Source organism: Myodes glareolus, chromosome X (assembly GCF_982192425.1).
Source record: "Myodes glareolus chromosome X, mMyoGla1.1, whole genome shotgun sequence".
In the NCBI taxonomy this organism is placed as follows: domain Eukaryota; kingdom Metazoa; phylum Chordata; class Mammalia; order Rodentia; family Cricetidae; genus Myodes; species Myodes glareolus.
This window is the reverse complement of record NC_142053.1, coordinates 98,533,247-98,553,875: the sequence shown is the minus strand read 5'-3', so window position 1 is coordinate 98,553,875 and position 20,629 is coordinate 98,533,247. Positions and strand designations below refer to the sequence as shown.

At 36.1% G+C, this 20,629-nt stretch overlaps 1 protein-coding gene across 8 annotated transcripts in view; it reads left to right on the top strand.

The window, feature by feature from the left end:
* Dmd (dystrophin) overlaps positions 1–20,629 on the top strand; it is a 2,257,783-nt gene that overhangs the window by 1,717,550 nt on the left and 519,604 nt on the right. For 7 of the 8 annotated variants that reach the window (XM_085684598.2, XM_085684595.2, XM_087902601.1 and 4 more), the window contains one exon: positions 10,232–10,386. In XM_085684598.2, coding sequence (XP_085540724.2) covers positions 10,232–10,386 — 155 coding nt within the window. The remainder of the gene's footprint in view (positions 1–10,231; positions 10,387–20,629) is intronic. The other variant, XM_085684597.2, reaches the window with a different exon arrangement.

The following is a 20,629-nucleotide window of genomic DNA, read 5'->3' as shown; positions in this document are numbered from 1 at the left end:
TGTTATTTCTACCTATCTAAGAAGAGCATGGGAGATCTTTTCACTTTCTGGTGTCTTTTTCCATTTCTTCCTTTGAAGATTTAAAGTTCTTGTCATAGAAGTCTTCCATTTGTTTGGTTAGAGTTACTCAGATATATTTTATGCTATTTTTGGCTATTATGAAGGATGGTGTTTTTCTGATTTCTTTCTCAGCCCATTTATCATCTGTGTACAGGAGGGCTACCGATTCTTTTAAGTTAATCTTGTATCCTGCTATATTAATTACTGAAAGTATTTTGGAGTTGTAGAAGTTCCTTTGTAGAATTTTTGGGGTTGCTTCTGTAAACTAATCTTTTGCCCTCATAAGTACTATCATTTGAATCCCAGCATCCACATATCAAACTGAATGTCCACTAATTGCCTATCAACCTCATTTAAAAAGATGAAGTACAGGATTACTGGGACTTGCTGACTTCCAAACAAGTCAAGAAAAACAATACAGATTCAGGGAGAGACCCTATTTCAAATGCATAGATACACAGTGTTAAAACATGACATTAATCATGATCTTCTGGTCTGCATATGCATGTATGAAGTTGCATACACAGCATACACATATACACACATACACACACATGTGCACATAAACACAAAAGCTTAAAACTTTAACATATTTCAAGAAAATATAGGGTTACAAAATACTGTTGGGTAATATCTTCTTAGATGCAGACCAAAAATAAATTTAATAAAAGACACACAAATTATATTTTATCAAAACTAAAACTTTTACACTTCAAACAATGCCAATAACTTAAAAGATAATCTTCAGGAAAGAAGAAATATTTTAAATGGTATCTGTGATGAAGAATATATTCTAAAACATATATAAACTCTAATACCTCAATTATAAAAATATAAATAAATAACCTGGATACAGAAATTCTTTTAATAGAAAATTTTTTTGAAATAGACAACCTTAAATAAATCATAATATTGTTATCATTATTGATGAGAAAACATAAATGAAAAACAATGAAATAGTACTTTGCGCTCCTTAGAATAGCTAAAATAAAGACAACAGACTATGACAAACACTCAAAGATATAGAATAATTGGAACCCTTATATATTTGATGAGAATTTTAAATGATGAAGATTTTCAGATGTGATCTTACACACCTATAATCTCAGCAGTTGACACAAAGAGTCAGAAGGATCCCTGAAAGGTACAGGTCTATATAACAAGCTCCATGTCGGGATGGCTATGGACCTCCACCTGAGCTTCCTCTGACTTCACCCTCCCTAGGCACAGTCCGACATCTCTCAGGTCCTCAGCTGCCCTGAGTTAGTGGGAGCTCCCTGAGTCTGAACTGACAACTGGGGAACATAGGACAGAACTAACCCCCTCCCTGAATGCAGGCGACAGTGGTGTGGCATGTGCAGTGTGTGGAGACATGGCAGTGGGACTGGTATCTAATTCTAATGCATGAACTGACTTTGTGGAGCCCATTCTCTGTAGAGAGATACCACGCTCAATCTAAGCATTGTTCGAAGTCGGGGAGGGGTTTGGTCCTGCCTCAACAAGCTGATGAGACAGAATTCATTGACTTCACAGGGGAGGCCTTACCCTCTTTGATGAGCAGATGGAGGGGATATAGGATGAAAGAAGGGGAGGGAAACTGGGATTGGTATGTAGAAAGGAAGGAAGGAAGGAAGGAAAGAAGGAAGGAAGGAAGGAAACAAGTTTTATGACAGCCAGAGTTATGTAATGAGACCCTGTCTCAAGAAAACAATAGAAATGAATGATCAAGTAGGGGAAATAAATAAACTGTGAAAACAATGGGAAAATATGCAGCAGTTTACAATTATATAAATATTAACATTCTTTTGCTAAATATATACTCAAACGGAATAGAAATAGACACAAAAAAAATTGTACAGAAGTCCATGGTAGTATTAACCATCATATCCAGAAAGCATAATCAACCCATCTGTTCATCAGCAAAGGAATGCATAAACAAAATGTGGTACATCCAAAAATGAAATCTTCCTAAATGATAAAAATTCATTACGATGCTAATACTAGAACATAGATAAATCTCAAAGTCATTAAGCTAATTGATATAACTCAGTGAAAAATATCATTGTCTCTATCTGCTTATATATAATACAAGAAATAACTGGGGATAAAGAAAATGGAGAGTGGAAAGTTACTATTCTTAGTATGAGGTTTTATTTTGTAGAGAAGAGACTGTTCCAAAATCGGATTATAGGAACAGTAACACATCAATGTTAATCAATGAACAAACGCATACTCTTTTAATGGGGATATTTAATAGGTTGACTATGCAATGGTAAATCTGTTTTTAAAATTATATAGGTATATCATGAAGACTACAGGTTTTTGTCTAGGTTTTAAAAGTGCAGATATGTAATCTCATGACAAGAGAGAATTGTGAATATAATCTTCCGTAGGACACTCATGGGATTTGAAAAGTTACCTAGAAATTCAGGGATGGTGGCACAAGAAAATGCTACTTTCTGGGGATTTCTGACGTTCTTTGGGAGTTGGTTCTACTGGACCCCTTCTACACGCTCCTAACCAGACTTCTCTTAGAAGCTTGGGGTATCTGGATGACTTGTTAATTATAACACTGCTTAAGCCTTTTAATAAAGTCAGCAAATTAAAGTGAGAGCTCAAATAAAGAGAATGCTTTCCAAAATGTCATAATGAAATTAAGGTAATGAAACACTTGGAGGACTCTCCTCCCTTCCTTTTGTGTAAAACTTCTTCCAAAGAAGCTGGAAGAGAAATGGGGCCTGAAAGTAAAGAGGGGAAAAATAAATTGTGTGCCATTAGTTTAATTATAAAAATTCATTACATGAAGCCATGTAAGACAGAAAATAATGGAACTCTAATGGGTTGGCCGATAACACATTGACTAGCCTGCTCTCAGCTTGTAGTCATTGTTGCAAGGACAAAAAGTAGCAGCACTGGTATGCAGCCGTCAGAGCTGTTGAAAGATTAATCATTTCCAGTAAGCTGGAAAATGAGGGCCATTTTCTTAAATAGTATCCTGTATGGAATGTTACCTTGTGAAACAGAATTGTTTGGTAATGTCAAAGGTTTAATAGATGAGTCTTAGAGTTAATGGTGAGAGGCTTTACATTCGAAATAGCTTTCTTGCACATATTTTAACATTTCTATTATAAATCCATAAAGGATTTTATAGGTCATTTTAAGTCACACTGGAAAGAATGGAATTAACTTTACTTTCCCCAATAAAGATTTTCAGAACATCAATTCTTATTTATAGCTAAATTATTTAATTTTTAAAGAACCAAAACAAATATGTTTTTTTCTGCTTCCTATGAACACCTTACTGTAGTTTGCACAATAATTTTCCAAAAATGCTATAATCATTGAGAAAGCAGTTTTGTGTTCTTGAAAGTTCAAGTACAGCAAATATAATTACTTTCATTATTATTTATATGTAAATATAGGTCATCCATCTAGATTGAATCCTGAGCCCGGATACCTACACTTTGTGATGCCTTTCACTAACTTTACAATCTTAAAAAAGTGTTGCAACTTTAAGGACTTTTGTATTGTTATGTGAACAGTTGCAGAATTGCAGCAGGAAAGAAATGTTAACAAAAGCTGAAGGTGGATACATAGGTGTGCTGCTTATACTTGTGGTATGTATTAGCAGAGGGAAGGTGAGAATTTTATTCATTGTGTAGCTTAAACATTTTACACAGAGGCACATCAAAGGTAGTACTTTCATTGCAAAAACTTAACTCAGGCAGTTATATGTAGGTTGAAGGCCAGTTTGAATGTAGAAAAGAGGAGTTAACTAACTGTTGTTGCAAAATGTGAGCAAAAGATGATGAGGACATAAATTAAGAAAAGAGGAATGAAGGTGGAAGTTTAAGGAATAAGGGGACTTCATGATGGATCCACTTTGGAGGTAGATGTAACCCTTTCTCCGTTTCTGGTTGATAATCAGTCTAAAATCAGAAGGAATAGACAATTGAATCCGATACAAAGTTTATAAATAATAGGATTTAATAGACAGGCAAAAAACACCTTGCATTCTATAAGAGAATAGAGAGAGCCAAGAAAAGAAAAACCTAACAAGCAAGTAAGAGTAGGTGATAGGACCTACTAGTGAAAATCAATTAAAAGACAAGTTTTTGACTTCCCAGAGGTACAGACCATTGGTAACAAAGCCAGTTAACTACACCCCCCCCCAAGGTTTCAGTAACAAGCAACCTTGAAATACAAGTATCCCACAAAAATAAGTATGCATTGCCTGTTTATGAGGTTACAACTTGAGAGGGGCTTCAGAAGGATTGTAGTAGCTGTGCTAGCACGTGTCATTTCAATACCCTCTCGCTCAGATCAATAAGCTGGCTGCGGGCAAATCAGTCTTATGGTGGTGGGGACGTATATGCACTGAAAACACACTTTAAGCCTCTGGTCCCATTAACTTCTTTTTCGAATTAGCCGAAGCAACATAATCAAGATCAACGTTATGGTAAGATGCCAAACTTAGCCTTCTGTAGGAGAAACTTCAGAGTTTGTAGGCAGAGATAAATAAATTAAGTCAGTGAGATGATTTAGCAGATAAAAATGCTTATCACCAAGCATGATGAACTCAACTCAATCCACAGGACTTTTCAAGGTGGAAGGGGCCTCGGACCTCAGCATGCTTACCCTGAAATGCCTGGCTTACACAGCACACAGAAAGACAGATAGATCAACTTTCAAGGATGAACTTAGGACGGCAATCAATTTTGTTGCCGCTATGTCTGTCTGAACAGTTTTCTTAGAATGGGGAAGGCAGAATGGTGGTGAATTGCATGACAAAAGTGGAAGCAATGAGTAATTTCTGAAGGGTATAACTGCAAAAGGAAAGACAATAATCCCACTCACAATCTGTTGTTTAAAGTGAGATAGTCGCTATTGATTGAAGGCTGCAGAGAAGGAGCCCGCAAAGTAGGAAGAAGTTGAAACACAAAGAGAAAGGGAGCACATGGAGGAAGACCCCCCCTTTGTGAGCCCAGATGCTGAAATCAGCATCCAGGAGCAAAATGGTTGTTGTCCCCTGAGACTGAACAGGTGGAAAGTCTTATATTCTATGAAACTGATGATTGGTGTATGAAATGACCTCTGTGGGAAGCATAGGTACGGTCATTTGCTGTGAGATTCCTTTCTCCTGATACTGTCAGGATGGAGTCTGGGTCCCACAGCAAATATTTCAAACAGAAGTGTAATTCTAAGAACTGGGTGTATAGCTACTGAAGAAGCTGAACAACACAACAGGAGGTAGGTAACTCCAGATTTAACAACTTCAAGACGATGATACCACTTTAAAAACTGAAAACTTAGAGCTACAAATGCCCCCAAACCATAACCATCTGATGCTAACTCCAGCAGTGGTGTGGATACACAGTGCAGGTGAAAAATTCTTAGTCTGAAGCAACCCCACCTCTCTGCTATCCTGTTTTATGCCAATGTCTACTATTGGCCTGATCCAACAACACAACAGCTCCCAGGAGGAACTGGGAAAAACAGATTTCTTACCAGGGTTACTCCATCTAAATTACTGTGTAGAGCAAGATCACAAGATAAATCTAAGAGATAATGAGTTATTGATCGTTAGCTAATAGAGCCAAAATTTTCCATGAATCCCTTGGTTCAAGATACACACATGATATCCTGATAGAATAACAAATATTCAACAACCAAAAGCTTTTTATATATCTTATTATATAAAACAATTTTTAAATTTAAATTTACTTTGATTGTGTTTTCATCTCCCTCAAGTCCTTCCAGATCCTCTCCAATCCCCTACACATCCAACTTTAAGTTCTTTCTCAATAAATAAACAAAAAGAAAATAAATCACCAAAACCAATAAAACAATACTCTAATTTAAAAAAAAAAACCTGTGGAGTCCATTGTATGTTGGTCAACTGCTCCTGACCACAAGGTCTATTCTGGATTGTTTGGCATACTCTGTGTATTTAAGAAAATTTATTTTTTCTTCTCACAAACAGGCTTAGTTGACAGTTCAGTGGGTTAACCTTTTGTCTAGCAGCTAGGTTTTCATTCATGTATGCATGTATTTAATCATTTTTAAATATGACAAAATAATTTCTAATAAGATAGAACAAAAACTATCACATCAAAGTTGGATAAGATAAACCAATAGAAGAAAGGGGGCCCAGGAAATGGCACAAGAATCAGAGATCCACTTGTTCACACACTCAGCAACTCTGTAAAAGCACTAAACTGGAAGTCATAATGTGAATGCAAAGGACCTAGGGGAGACCATGAAGGCTCTGCGCATTCTGCTTCAGTCTCTGTGAGTTCATATGAGCTCTGCTCATGGTGATTGAGAGGGCCTTGTTTTCTTGATGTCCTTCACACCTTTTGACTCTTACTGTCTTTCTGTCTCTTCTTCAGTGGTGTTCCCTAAGCTCTGAAGGGAAGGAATTGGTGACACCCCAATTACGACTGGGTGATTCAAGGATTCTCACTCTGTGTATTGTATGGCTGTGGGACTCTGTATTTGTTCTTATCTGCTACAGGATGACGGTTGAACAAGACTCTGATCTCTGAGTTGTTGGTTGGTCTCTCTCACCAGTTTTATGTTACCATTGCCTTAGCATATCTTGGAGGTAGTACACCATTGTGGATAAAGGCTTTGAGGATGTCTTGGTGCTGGTGCTTACATTTCTCTTTACATAGTGTGCCGAATTTTTTTTTGTACCAAAGACACTGGAACATAGTGGTGAAGGCTCTATGTAGGCACCAATTCAACACATCCGTATTCAATGAGTTTTGTGGGTGTTATCTTTAGTAACAGAGCCTTGCTGTCTGTTTATGAAGAGCAACTTATAAACTTCGCAACAGCCTATCTTGTTTGGAAATTCCCATGGGGACTCTTTGACCAACAGTGAAATTACATGTAACAAAATTCTGGTACTGGAAGCTTTATTTGGTGACAATAAATGGCAGTTGGGATTCTGTCTCTCCCAATTATTTGACAGTTTCATTTAGCTCACCTTCATATATGTATATATTTTAGGGAGTTTCGACTGTTTTAGGTTTCTATACTACTCTTCAAATGTCACTTAATTTTAGCTGTCTCTCTGTGTATCCCCTGCCACAACTCTCTCTTCCTTCTCCCTCCCTACTTGACCCGCTCATTTCTGTCCCCACTTCCATCCATATCTGCATATTTTATTTCCCTTTCCTAAAGAGATGTAACTGTTCCCTCTAGTCCCTTACTCATTATACATACCCTTTAAGGGCCTTGAGATTTTTAATTTGATTATTATTCACTTATGAGCTGTGCACATAGTATTAAGATCCTATTTTCTAATTTTCCAAACAAATTGATTTTGATTTTGCACACTTCTTACAACATGCTTGATGTAAAGGCAGAGTTAGTAGCTCCATCCTCTTTTTGAAAAAATAAAACAGAAACTTACAAAGTTATTCAGTTCCTTAAGATAAAACTGTAAGACAATAAGCAAACAAGGCTTCCTTGGAACTGGGTTTTTTGTTGCTCCTCGCAGCTTATCATGAGATTCTTTGAGATGTTCATTTAGAGTTTCCAAAAGCAAGTTCACTTTGGACAAGTATTCATTTCACTGGTAGGTATATATCGCCAATCACCTGATATACAAAAAGTTTTGTAATAACATTGCAATTTTATTTCTATAACTATCAACTCTCTTTTATCTTCTAAGTTAAAGAGGAACATATCCAGCTGTTGTATCTGTTCAGTGCCTATAACGTAAGAAGCCATTTCCTTTGCATTTAGCAGGGACTTTCACTGTGATAGTACATGAGATTTTAACAGCAGTCATAGTAATCATAGCACTGGTAATTATAGTGATGGGTAGTATTTATTTAAGTCTTTGATTATGCCAGATAACTTTGTTTTACATGATTTTTTTCTTGCAATTTTTCATCCAGGCATTTTCCCACATACTCTTATTTCAGTGTAGATAAAATATTCACAAAATATTAACAAAGGAGAAAGCTGACTCATGGATAGCTTTTCCTTTTGTCATATAATTATTAAGCAATTAATTCAGCAGGGCTACCCAGCAGGTATACTCTATAACCCACACTTTAACTTGACTTCATATATTTATGTATATATATATATATATAAATTCAAAGAAGACAAACATTAAAATAAAAATTAGTACTCAAGATTCTTGAGGACATTCAAAATGTTTAAACATAATAAGAAATGAAAAGAAAATTTTGTATCCTAAGGATTTTCTAGGAAGAGAAGCACTTGTGGGATTAATTCACATTCACATAGCTTGTACTTATTACAGGAATCTGCAAAGTAGAAACAGGAACTATTTCTTATTTATCAATTTATTAATTCTTGGTAAAAGAAGTATTGAAGAAAGACTGACATGTCACAAGGATAGATTTCCGTTGTTTTGTGATACTAACAACCATGTTCTGTGCCAAAAGAGACTCCCTCTCTTTCTCTCTGTCGTTACCTCACTCTATTTCCTCTCTCTTCTGCTTTCACGGCACTTTAGTATTTTAATAATAGCTTGATAATCTGAATCTATTTGCTATATACAGTACGTGCTACAATTTAGCTGTTTCCAAAATAGAATATTCTAATTAAGTGAGAAATGGTGGATTACATAAAAATTCTAACTTTGTGAGGGATAAAAGTCCAAACAAATGCATTGAATTATGCCGAAGTACCAAGATTTTCTTTTGTGCATATAAACATCATGCTAAGACAAAACAAAAAATATCAAATAAAAATGTCTCTTACTTTCAGAAACTTCTATGATCATTTTTCTTCTGTTCATACTGAGTTTTTAAAAAATGCATTCTGTTTTGCTGTAGGAAAAGCATGGTTGTCTTTGTTGTTTGTTTAGGCACTAGGGATTGGACCTGAGCCTTGAACAAGAACTCTACTACTGAGTTACAGCCTCACACCAATCATGTTCTTTTTACTATGATTATTGTATACATTATTGGTTATTTTCTAATATCATCTGAGTAAATATTAAAATCAGTCTTTTGGTGAAATTTTTAATGTCATAATACACTTACCTTTTAGAACATTTTATTGGGGTAAAAAATAATAAGTGCTATTATGGGGTCACTTAGTGTTTATTGCCAAATTGTTACAATATTATGTTTCTAAAAACAGAATGTAAGGATTTCACTAGTCTTCCCCTATATGACATTTGGTTAACTATCATCAAAGTATACCATCTTGATTTAATACATTTATATTACTTAAAATTTAAGTTTCTTTCTTTTATAAAGTACTTTATTCTGCCACTTCATTTCATTGCCTGTTCATATTTCTCTATTCTTGCAGCTATACCTTTCCCTCCACACTGTATTAAGCATAAATTTCTTCACACTTTAATTCTACTTTAATGTGTAGATCTCGCTTTCATGTGGAAATGGTAGCTTGATATGCTTCCATATGTACATGACCTTGGGTGACTTCTTTTCAATGAAGAAATGACTGATTTGATTCCACTCAACTGTCAACAAAAGGAAGAAATAAACAAAGAAAAACACTTCAGTTTTTTTTTTTTTGGTTTAGAAAGAGTTTTATATCGTGCCTTGTATTCAAATATTAGAGTATCTTTAAAGTTTTATAATCCTTCAAAAACTGTGTGGTAACAGTCCTCTTTTTGTTCAGCATTTTCAGTATGCAGAGTTTGTTAAATGCCAGTAGATGGCACTAATTACATAAACAATTCAACAAGTTAATGAAGGGAGGAGATGCATGTTTTGTGGTAGATAAAGATAAATGTGGCGAATGGTTTGGCTCTGGACCTTCTTTGGGACTATTCTGTGAATGATACCAGAAACGTACACATGATTTTGTTCTATGTCACATTCTAAACAATTACAAATGAGTCTTGGAGTTTTAGAATTTATTCTTTCCTATGATTAAAAAAATTAGACTTGTTTTATTACCAACTTATTGATACTAAATTGAAGTAGCTGAAAAAGTGAATGGTTAAGATCTTGCATTTGAAATTTCATCATGGAAAGCATGTTAATTTACATCACCATAGCTGATTGACTCACATGACAGGTGACTTGAGTAGACATGCTGTGACCTGAAGAATCAGTAACTATTTATGAAATATTTAGAGATATCCACCTAGGAACATTGCTGGATGAAAAGTGACATTAATTTTCTTTCCTATGCACACCTATAGCAGCTGGCCAAAGACCTCCGTCAATGGCAGATAAAGGTCGATGTGGCAAATGATTTGGCACTGAAACTTCTTCGGGACTATTCTGCAGATGATACCAGAAAAGTACACATGATAACAGAGAATATCAATGCTTCCTGGGGAAATATTCATAAAAGGTAAGAACTACTTTGTATCTCAAACTATTTGTCAACTGTAATGAAGGGGCAGTTACCCCGGCTGGACAGTACTGCTCTGTTAAACTACAGCTTGGAATAATACGAGATGACAAATGCTAATTCAACTCAAAAGCTTGGCTTTGCTGTCCTGTTTTTAATGAGGAGAAGACTGGCATTTGGTGAAGTGAAATTATTTGCCCCCAATAACAAAGACAATGGTGGAGCTAAGCAATTAATCAAAAACAAAACCAGAGAACAGCAGTGGAAGTGGCTGGGGTCAAGCTACCTCTGGAGGTCATATATTAAGTGAGCTACTTCTTCCACGTAGGCCCCAGCTTTGAATGTTTCAACCTCCTTCCTATAATACCAACCAATTTTAAACTGAGTGGTTGATCCATTGATGAAATAAACAACTCTCAATGATGAGATTCGCCAGCTACCAACCAAGACTTGACACGCAAAGCATAACAAAAAATTAACTGCTCTTAGAGGTACTACCTCTTCACATTAGGTTCCATCTTCTTATCAATTACTTTAACTTTGTTGGGCTTTTTTTACACTGATGTTTACTCTATTAATAAAACATGAATCTCATAATTAATTATTTTGTATTTGTCTCACAAATGAGTCTAAAGACAATGAGGGCTAAGACTGTCCCCTTTCTTTGACACAACCGCTCATGCTAAAGAAGATTATATAATAAGGAGTTGGTAAATAATGATTCTTTTTGCACGAAGTTTTATGCTGAATGTGCTGCTATGGATTAATTATTGTTGGGCTCTTATTTTTAATTGTGCATAAATACAGAGACAAAAAAGTCATACCTGTATAATAAGGAGCAGGATAACAGAGAAAAGTAAATCCCATGAATTACCAGAAAAGTCAGTTAGGCAATTCTAATTTGGAGAAAAATCTTAGCATGGAGGGGAAAAATAAAATAGAATTTAAACTACGAGAAAAAAAGTCTTAGGAGTAATGAGCTATTTATATGCAAACCTGAACTACGGATGGAAAGTGAAAATTCCTAGGGAGTTTGATTAAGCTGGTGACCATGGAAATAAAGCACTGAATTCCAGAAAGAAGATTCAATCTAAACTTACACTGGAACCCTATCCAAAGGACCCCAGTGAAGAAAGAACAAGTTTTGAAAGGGGACCAATACTAGGGGAAAACTTGGACCTAGTTCCTCTTTCCTCTCAGGACAGGGTCAGTCTTCTGCAAGTGTTAATGTGTTAACTGTTTTGTTAACCAGGGCATAGTAGGTTTGGAAAGAAGTATCCAAATGAATCCAACTGGTATTAAAAAGTTAACCATTAGATCTCCGCAGGAAACACTGAGGCTTGTCAAACAGAGAAGATCTCAAACAGAAGTTTCTTTGGCTAAGGGAGTTAAGTAGTTAAGTAGTAATATAGTGAGTTTATGGGATATAAACAATGAATGGACTAGGAGGAAAGCTTCTTGTGCATGATAGGAAATTAGAAATTTGGGAGTTGGTCTATTCTATTTACACTGTGATTTTTCATGGGCCCTTCTTTTCCTAATTTCATGATCCTTAATGCTGTAGTTGTCTCAGGTCTTTCCTCACGTTAGTAAAGTCTTTGGATTCTTTGGGAAAATGGCTTTTGGTTCTGGTAAAAACTACATACTTACGTTGGGCGGTTGTGGTGCATACCTTTAATCCCAGCACTCGGGAGGCAGAGGCAGTGGGAATCTCTGTGAGTTCAGGCCAGCCTGGTCTACAAGAGCTAGTACCAAGATAGGCTCCAAAGCTACAGAAAAATCCTGTCTCTAACCCCCCTCTCCAAAAACAACAACTATAAAATAATATAAAATAAAATAAAATAAAAAACCTACCTACTTAGGTCTGGCAGTAGTGGCACATGCCTTTAATCCAGCACTCAGGAGGCAGAGACAGGTGGATCTCTGTGAGTTTGAGGCCAGCTTGGTCTACAAAACAAGATTCAGGACTGCGTGTGACACAGAGAAGCCCTGTTTAAAAAAACAAAACAAAAAACTGCCTACTTAGGAAGGAATATATTACTTACCCAATGAGTGAATAACAAATTCAATTTTTCATCTCTGTTTATATTCTCATGCACAATCTAGAGTTCACCAAGCTACTTTTGACGGATGTCTTAAGTATCTTCCCTGCTTTTATCTCTAGCTACTTATACCCTTTGTGATGTGTATCCATCTGTGTGTTTTCAGTCATATGATGATGACGTCCATTCGATATTTTCAACTGAAGACACCCTTCAATTTTTGACCAGTATGTCCTACTGTTTACTTTCTGTTTTAATTTCCAACAGGAACTAAAAAATTGAATAGATCCAAAACTGAACTCATCTTTCCCCTCTGCCAAGCTTTTTCTCCAAATGGAACAATTTTCCCCTATGATTCCTAACCAATGAGCACCACACCTCATTCAGCTGTTGATTTTGGGAATCTAGGAGTCACACTCGATCCCTCCCTCTGCAAATATCATTCTTAAGCTTTAGGAAAACTATTTGCTATCTACGTAGCTTTCAAAGCCATTCTCCTTCTCGGTCTCTTCTCTACTACAATGTCTTGTTTAAATTGAGAAAATGACCATAATTGATTCACTTCTAGTCCTTCGACTTTCTAAACCCTTCTCCATGTAGACTTTGAGTGGTTTTTTTTCACTTATTGAATTCCTGTAGTTCACTTGCCTCCCTATTTTAATGGCACTTCTAATTCATTAATTGCTTTTTTCCATTCTGAAAAATGGAATACAAATTCTTGTGCATGCTCTGCATATACTCTTCCCATAAGCTACATACACAGCCCATATTTGTTGATTTTTTTAAGCACAGTCTATGCTATGTAGTAAGATTTGGCCTTGTCTTAAAATTCTAGCCTAATTGATTGCTCTACTTGGCTCCTTCTCCACCTGCCCTCACACAATTGATAGTGACCTATTTTCATTTCCTTTTAGCTGTATTTTCTCTATTACCTGCTGACTGGTACACTTTCTTTATTCTTTGTGTGTTTATGTTCTGCTCATTATCAAGGTCTTAGTTTCATTGCTAATTGCCTAGGGAAGTCTTCTATGTCAATCATAAAATCCCATGCTATTTTAGTGTTTATCTCATGACACTATGTTTCAGTATTTGTGAGTTGTTGCTTTCTGGGAATGTTGACTCCTTACTGAACCTACACTAGCAGCTGTCCACCGTCATATTACCAAGCACTTAGCTCAGCACACAATAACTACGCCTGAAACCTGCTCTGATTACATAGGTAAATGGAAAAAGCACTGGTGAGCCCACCAGGTTCTAAATGAGAATTCCAAGTCCAAGGTCACACAGATGGCCCTCATTAAATTTATTGGCTCTCAAAACAAAACAAAAAATAAATGAAGATGGAAAGGTGAACGGTTGGGATGAGAGATGGTTGATAGAGGCAGGGGGTAGATAAGAAATGTCAGGGAGCCAGAGTAATCAGAACACATCACATAAAGTGTGAAAATATAAACAAAGTAAATAAAAAATTCCAACTGTTCCTTACGACAGTAACCCAACAATGAAATAAACTGTATCTGTTGAGTTTGGTTTTTTTTGGTTCCAAATTGCAATACATTTATCAGAAGTTTATCAAACAGAGGTCAATTGACCTCTTATAATGAGGCAGTCAGAAGTAGGCAGGTACTGACATGGATTCAGTGGTTCAGCAGTATCAACTTCCTAGCATCTCCTCAGAAATGCATACTCCAGCAGAAAGAATAGAAATGAAAGGAGATAGTGCTTGCTTTAAGAAAGCAATAATTCTTCAAAAACTTGAGGGCTAATGCTGTGCTGTGTATTCATGTCCAATGGCTGAGACGTTGGAGTTTGACCAATCAATAGAGAATATCTGCCACAATGAGGATAGAAAGATGGAGTAAGTTACAAAACAATCCCACACCAGTTTGGAATTATAATTAATAAAGGGGTTATTTATTTAAAGGAAAAACTTATAGATCACCATCCTAGACAACAGCTCTCTGCGTGATCAGGAAAGGAGTCTAGTAGCCAGAAGCGGAGTCTGAAGCAAGAGAGAGAGCACATGACTACCACTACGACAGTTGCCTTTTAAAGCAAAAGAGACCACGCCCAAGTGGGCTAGTATCTTAAAGGCTATTGGATGAAGGAGCAGAAGGAGCTCCCACAGCAAAAAGATAAACTAGTGAGTTTCACTAGACAACATTTTCTTGAAAAATTACCACTCAAGTGATAGACTGCTCCTAGGGAGTCACAGTGACAAGGGGCCAGTTGGGCATGATGATTTCTCTGATCATTATGACAGATTCTGTGATTCTCCATTGACTCCTAATCCTTCATACAAAAACCTAGACTGTTAATTCACTAATGAGTGAATTTTTTCAGCTTCTTTATGTAGGCATTTAGTGCTATGAACTTTCCTCTTAACAGCTTTCACGGTGTCCCATAAATTTGGGTATGCTGTGTGGTCATTTTCATTGAATTTTAGGAATCTTTAATTTCTCCCTTTATTTCTTCCTTGAGCTGTTGATAACTCAGGTGACCATTGTTTAATTTCCATGTGTTTGTGGGCTTTCTGGAATTAGTGTTGCTGCTGAATTCTAGTTTTAAGCCATGGTGATTGGACAAGATATATGGGGTTATTCCATTTGCTTTGTGTGTCTGTTGAGGTTTGCTTTGTTACCTAGTATGTAGTCAATTTTTGAGAAGATCCCATGAGGATAGATGTCTATTAAGTCCATTTGAGTCATAATGTCTGTTAGTTCCCTTATTTCTCTGTTCATTTTTTTGTCTGACTGACCTGTCCAGTGATAAGAGTGGAGTGTTGAAGTCTCCCACTATTAATGTGTGATTTAAGCTTTAGAAGTGTTTCTTTTACATATTAGGGTGCCTTTGTATTTGGGCTATAAATGTTCAGTATTTATATTTCCCCTTGATGGATTTTTCCTGTGACTAATATGAAATGACTTTCTTTGTATCTTTTGATTGATTTTAGTTTGAAGTCCATTTTGTTAGATATTAGGATAGCTACACCAGCTTGTTTGTTAGGTCCATTTGATTGAAATATTTTTTCCAACCATTTACTCTGAGGTGATATATGTCTTTGAGGTTGAAGTGTGTTTCTTATATGCAGCCAAAGGATGAATTCTGCTATCATGTACAATCTTGGGTAGGTAGAATTAATATAGTAAAAAATGGCAATCTTACCAAAAGTAATCTACAAATTCAATGCAATGCTGACCACTAAAATCCCAGCAAAATTCTTCACAGATCTTGAAAGAAGGTACTAAACTTCATATGGAAAAGGGAAAAACTCAGTATAGCCAAAACAATCCTGTACAATAAAAAACTTCTGGAGGCATCGCAATCCCTGACTTCAAATGCTACTACAGAGCTATAGTACTGAAAACAGCCCAGAATTGGGACAAAAACAGACAGGAGGATCAATGGAACAGAATCGAAGACCTGGATATTATCCACACACCTACAAACACTTGATTTTTGACAAAGAAGCAAAAAAATAAAATGGAAAAAAAACAAAGCATATTTATCAAATGGTGTTGGTATAACTGGATATCAACATCTAAAAGAATGAAAATAGATCCATATCTATCTTCATGTGCAAAACTTAAGTCCAAATGGATCAAAGACCTCAACATAGAGTCAATCACACTGAACGTCATAGAAGAGAAAGTTGGAAGTACACTTGAGTGCCTTGGCACAGGAGACCACTTCCTAATTATAACCCCAGTAGCACAGACACTGAGAGAAACTATTAATAAATGGAACCTCTTGAATCTGAAAAGCTTCTATAAAGCAAAGGACATGGTCAACAAGACAAAATGGAAGCATACAGAATCAGAAAAGATCTTTTTTTTATTAAATTATAAAAGTTTCCATTTCAGCCCCTCCTCCCAACACCCTCCCACTCCCCCCACTCCCTCTCCTCCTCCCTCTCTATCCCCTAGAGCAGTCAGGATTTCCAGCCCTGTGGGAAGTTCAAGTTCCTCCCCCCTCCCTCCAGGTCCAGGAAAGGTGAGAGTCCAAACAGACTGGAGCGCCAAAATCCAGTATATGCAGAGGAAGCAAGTCCCAGTGTCATTGTCAATGGCTTTTCAAAAAGGCTCCGGGCCAGCCACATTCAGAGAATCTGGTTGGATCACGACCTCGTTCAGTCCCAGTCCAACAGGCCTTGGTGAACTCTCATTATATCAGTTCCCTTGTATCAGTGGGTGCTCGCATCCCTGCAGAAAAGATCTTCACCAACCCCACATCAGACATAGGGCTGATCTCCAAAATATACAAACAACTCAAGAAATTGGTCATCAAAAGAACACATAATCCCAAAAAATAAAAAATAAAAATAAAAACAGAATACAGGCAATACAGACTTAAACAGAGAACTCTCAACAGAGAACCTAAAATGGCTGAAGACACTTAAGGAAATGCTCAACATCCTTAGTCATCAGAGAAATGCACATCAAAACAACTCTGAGATTCCATCTTATACCAGTAATAATTACCAAGATCAAAAACACTGATGACAACTTATATTGGAGAGGCTGTAGGGTAAAGGGAACACCCTTGCATTGCTGATGGGAGTGCAAGCTGATACAGCCCCTTTGGATATCTGTATAGCAATTTCTCAGAATATTAGGAAACAACCTTCCTCAACACTCAGCAATACCACTATTGGGTATATACCCAAAGGATGCTTAATCATACAACAAAGACATGTGCTCATCTATGTTCATAGCAGCATTATTTGTCATAACCATAACCTAGAAACAACCTAAATGCCCCTTGACCAAAGAACAAATAAGGAAAATGTGGTACATTTATACAATGGAGTACTACACAACAGGGAAAAATGATGACATCTTGAAATGTGAAGGCAAATGAATGGCTCTAGAAAACATCATATTGTGTTAGGTAACCCAGACCCAGAAAGACAAATATCATATGTACTCACTCATAAGTGGCTTTTAGACATAAAGCAAAGTAAACCAGCCTACAAATCACAATCCCAGATAACATAGACAACAATGAGGACCCTAAGAGAGACATACAAGGATCTAATCTACATGGGAAGGAGTAAAGACAATATCTCCTGAGCAAATTGAGAGCATGGGGACCATTGGGAAGGTTGAAGGGTAGAAGAGAGGAAGGGAGCAGAGAAAACTGTATAGCTCCATAAAATCAATAAAAAAGAAACCTACACTGTATATTTGCTGTGTGTCCTGTGTTCAGAATAAATTCTAGAACCATTTTTTATACTTGCCCTTGTTTTGTAATTTTATCGACCTTATTAAAAGTAAATAAAAATAAGAATACTCTTCCTATGATCTTTTGTATTTTGGTCTTGTTGTCTAATAGCTTTGCATATCTCAAAACACAGAAATGAATTAAAGTATCATCTTCTATGTCTGGATTGCTCCATACGATAGCTCCCAAGCATAGATGTGTATTCACCTTTAATTATTGCTAAATATAACATGAGATTCAGTTGGTTCTACAGACCATCTTTTAAATGCTTAAGAGCCCCTCTATGTAATGGTTTCCCAACTGGGGAGTATAAAGAGCAACACTTCTATCACCACAGAAAGTTCTATTTACAGTCCTACTGCCAAACAGCTTTGCTTGTATCACCTAAGCAGTTTCAGGGGCTTTCCTAATAATTATGTCCTTTCTTACAAAAGAGCAACTGCCACATTTGATCAGTAAATGTTTACTTTACAATGCGTTTTGTAACAACTGCCTCTCCTCGTCTCTATTTCTTATCTCATGCATTTTACCAATTTTCTACTGTTAGAGTTTTAAAGCCTAAAAAGTTGTTACTGTGGAAGGATGGCACTTCTGCTTTTGTTTATCATGTAACCTTATGTTAAACAAGCAAGAATGACAAAATAGATATTCGGGTTGTGGAGAAAAATGTTACATATTTGAAGAACTTGCTATGGAAAGCATTGTGATATTGCGATTGCATAATTTCTCACAATTCAGGTTAGAAACTACTAAGGAACCCTGATATTGCATGCATTGAAACTGCCAATCACACTGATAAATGCTATGCCATATTGTTATGTATTTGGAAGCTGATTTAAAGCAATAAATCTTCAATGCAGGTTTAAATTGTGGACTGATAAGAAAGGTATATGTTACTTGGAAGAACTTTATTTTAATAATATACTTTGACAGCTGTGAGTTTCAAGAAAGGAACAAACACAGGAGTAAACTTGTGTTTGCTGTAGAACTGCAAGTTAGTACACGCATTGTTTATGATCATATTACATATAGAATCCTTCATAACATAAGTCAGAGACTTGAGGCCCTATAACTTCAATTCTTTCTCTTCAACCTCTAAAGATAGATAAGAATTTTTGAATAATAGAATATTAGATGTGATATTTACAACTAACTGTGAAAGGTCTGAGTCCTGCCATCTGGCTGATGACTTTATGAGATTTCATTTCCTTAATATTATTCCAGGAATCCTCCTCAAAACACAAATCAGCATTAAACCTAAATATGTGTGTGTGTTTATACACATATATAATATATGTTATCAACATACAGATTAGTTTTTTGATAAATGTTTTATAGCATGTGTCATGTAGGCTCAGTTCTTGGTATTAGGTAACAGCTCTGAAAATTCTTAACCTTGTAAGGCTTATTTTCTTGGAAGGAGATAATAGGAAATAGACATCAATGAGTTGTTTTGTATGTATGTGTGTGTGTGTATGCATGTGTGTGTATGAGTGATAGGAAAACATAAACAGAAAAAGGAGTTAATATTATATGTGTGTGTGCATATCAGAAAATAATCTAACCATTAAAATGTGGTGGTCAATACCAGGGTGGTAATAATTATTACATATCTCAAAACACCTACAGGATAGGGAAATAGAAAAGTCAGATTAAATAAGGCATTTCACTTCTCTTCTCAAAACTGTTCAATAACACTCTTCTCAATCAAAATAAAAGTTGAAATACTTAGCCAAAAAGGTCGTGATTGTCTCCTGCATGCCTGTTCACTTGATCCTTTCCTACTGCACTGATCTCCTTTGGCTGCAAAATACTACTCATGCTTCAACCCCATAGGATTTCCTGCTAATATGACCCTTCTGGACTGCTTTACTTAAAATTAAAATATGATTCACATCCTCAGAGCCATTAAATCCTGCTACAATATCATCCTTTCCATAAGACATTTTTGATCGCCATAATTAATTTTTTAAAATTTTGTTTTCTTTTTATCACCATATTGCAAATTTACATATTTATGAGGCACAGTGTGATTTTGGATTTGTATTTACATTGGGTAATGATCAACTTAGGTTAATTAGCATATCTTTAACCTTTAAACTTTTATCGCTTCTTGGTGATAAGTATATCCACCCATGTCATTTCATTATAATAGAGAAAATGCTTGCAGACTGTTGTTTAAGGGAGAGGGGTAAACATGAGTGTTGACAAAGCAGCTGGATTCCATTTCAGTTTTAGAGCAGAAACAGCAAGATTTAACAGTGGATTATATTGGGGTATAAGGTCGAGTCCATAAATAGTCCACACATTTTAGCCTCTCCAAATAGAAGATGAAGGTCTCCTTACTGTGTTGGCAAGGAAATACCCAATAACAACATGAATTAAGAAGACATAGACATGTTTTGTTGAAATACTTATGATCCATCATGTCAGGCAGGACTGTCCACTAAATGAGAGACTATACAAAATCTTGAGGTTAGAGGAATCTAAAGAATGGCTCGTAACTGTTCCTTAGGATGAAAATTGAGACTTGTAACCATAACAGTATAGATTCTTTTGTTTTTACTTTATACTGCCATAAATATTGGGTGTTTTGGTGGTGGTGGTGTCATCCCTATTGTGTTTTATTGTTGTTATTATTCTGGTGATTGGTCTCAGAGACTTGCACGTTCTACACAAGTACTACACCACTGAACTACAACCTAGAAACTCTCTTAATTCTATTTCCTCTTTACCTACATATTGTTAATTTCTTTTTATTGTTTTCAACTAGCATTAAGACACCTCAGAATTTATATTCATCATACCTTTCTCCTTATGTCCAGAACTATATTTTATGCACCTATCATCATTTCTACCCACACATCCTATAGACTTCTGAATGTCTAATGAAAAATGGATTCTCTACAGATAAAACACATTTCCCCCTGTGTTTCCGTTGCATTTACTTACCTCACTTGTCTCTGAAGCTAGACATC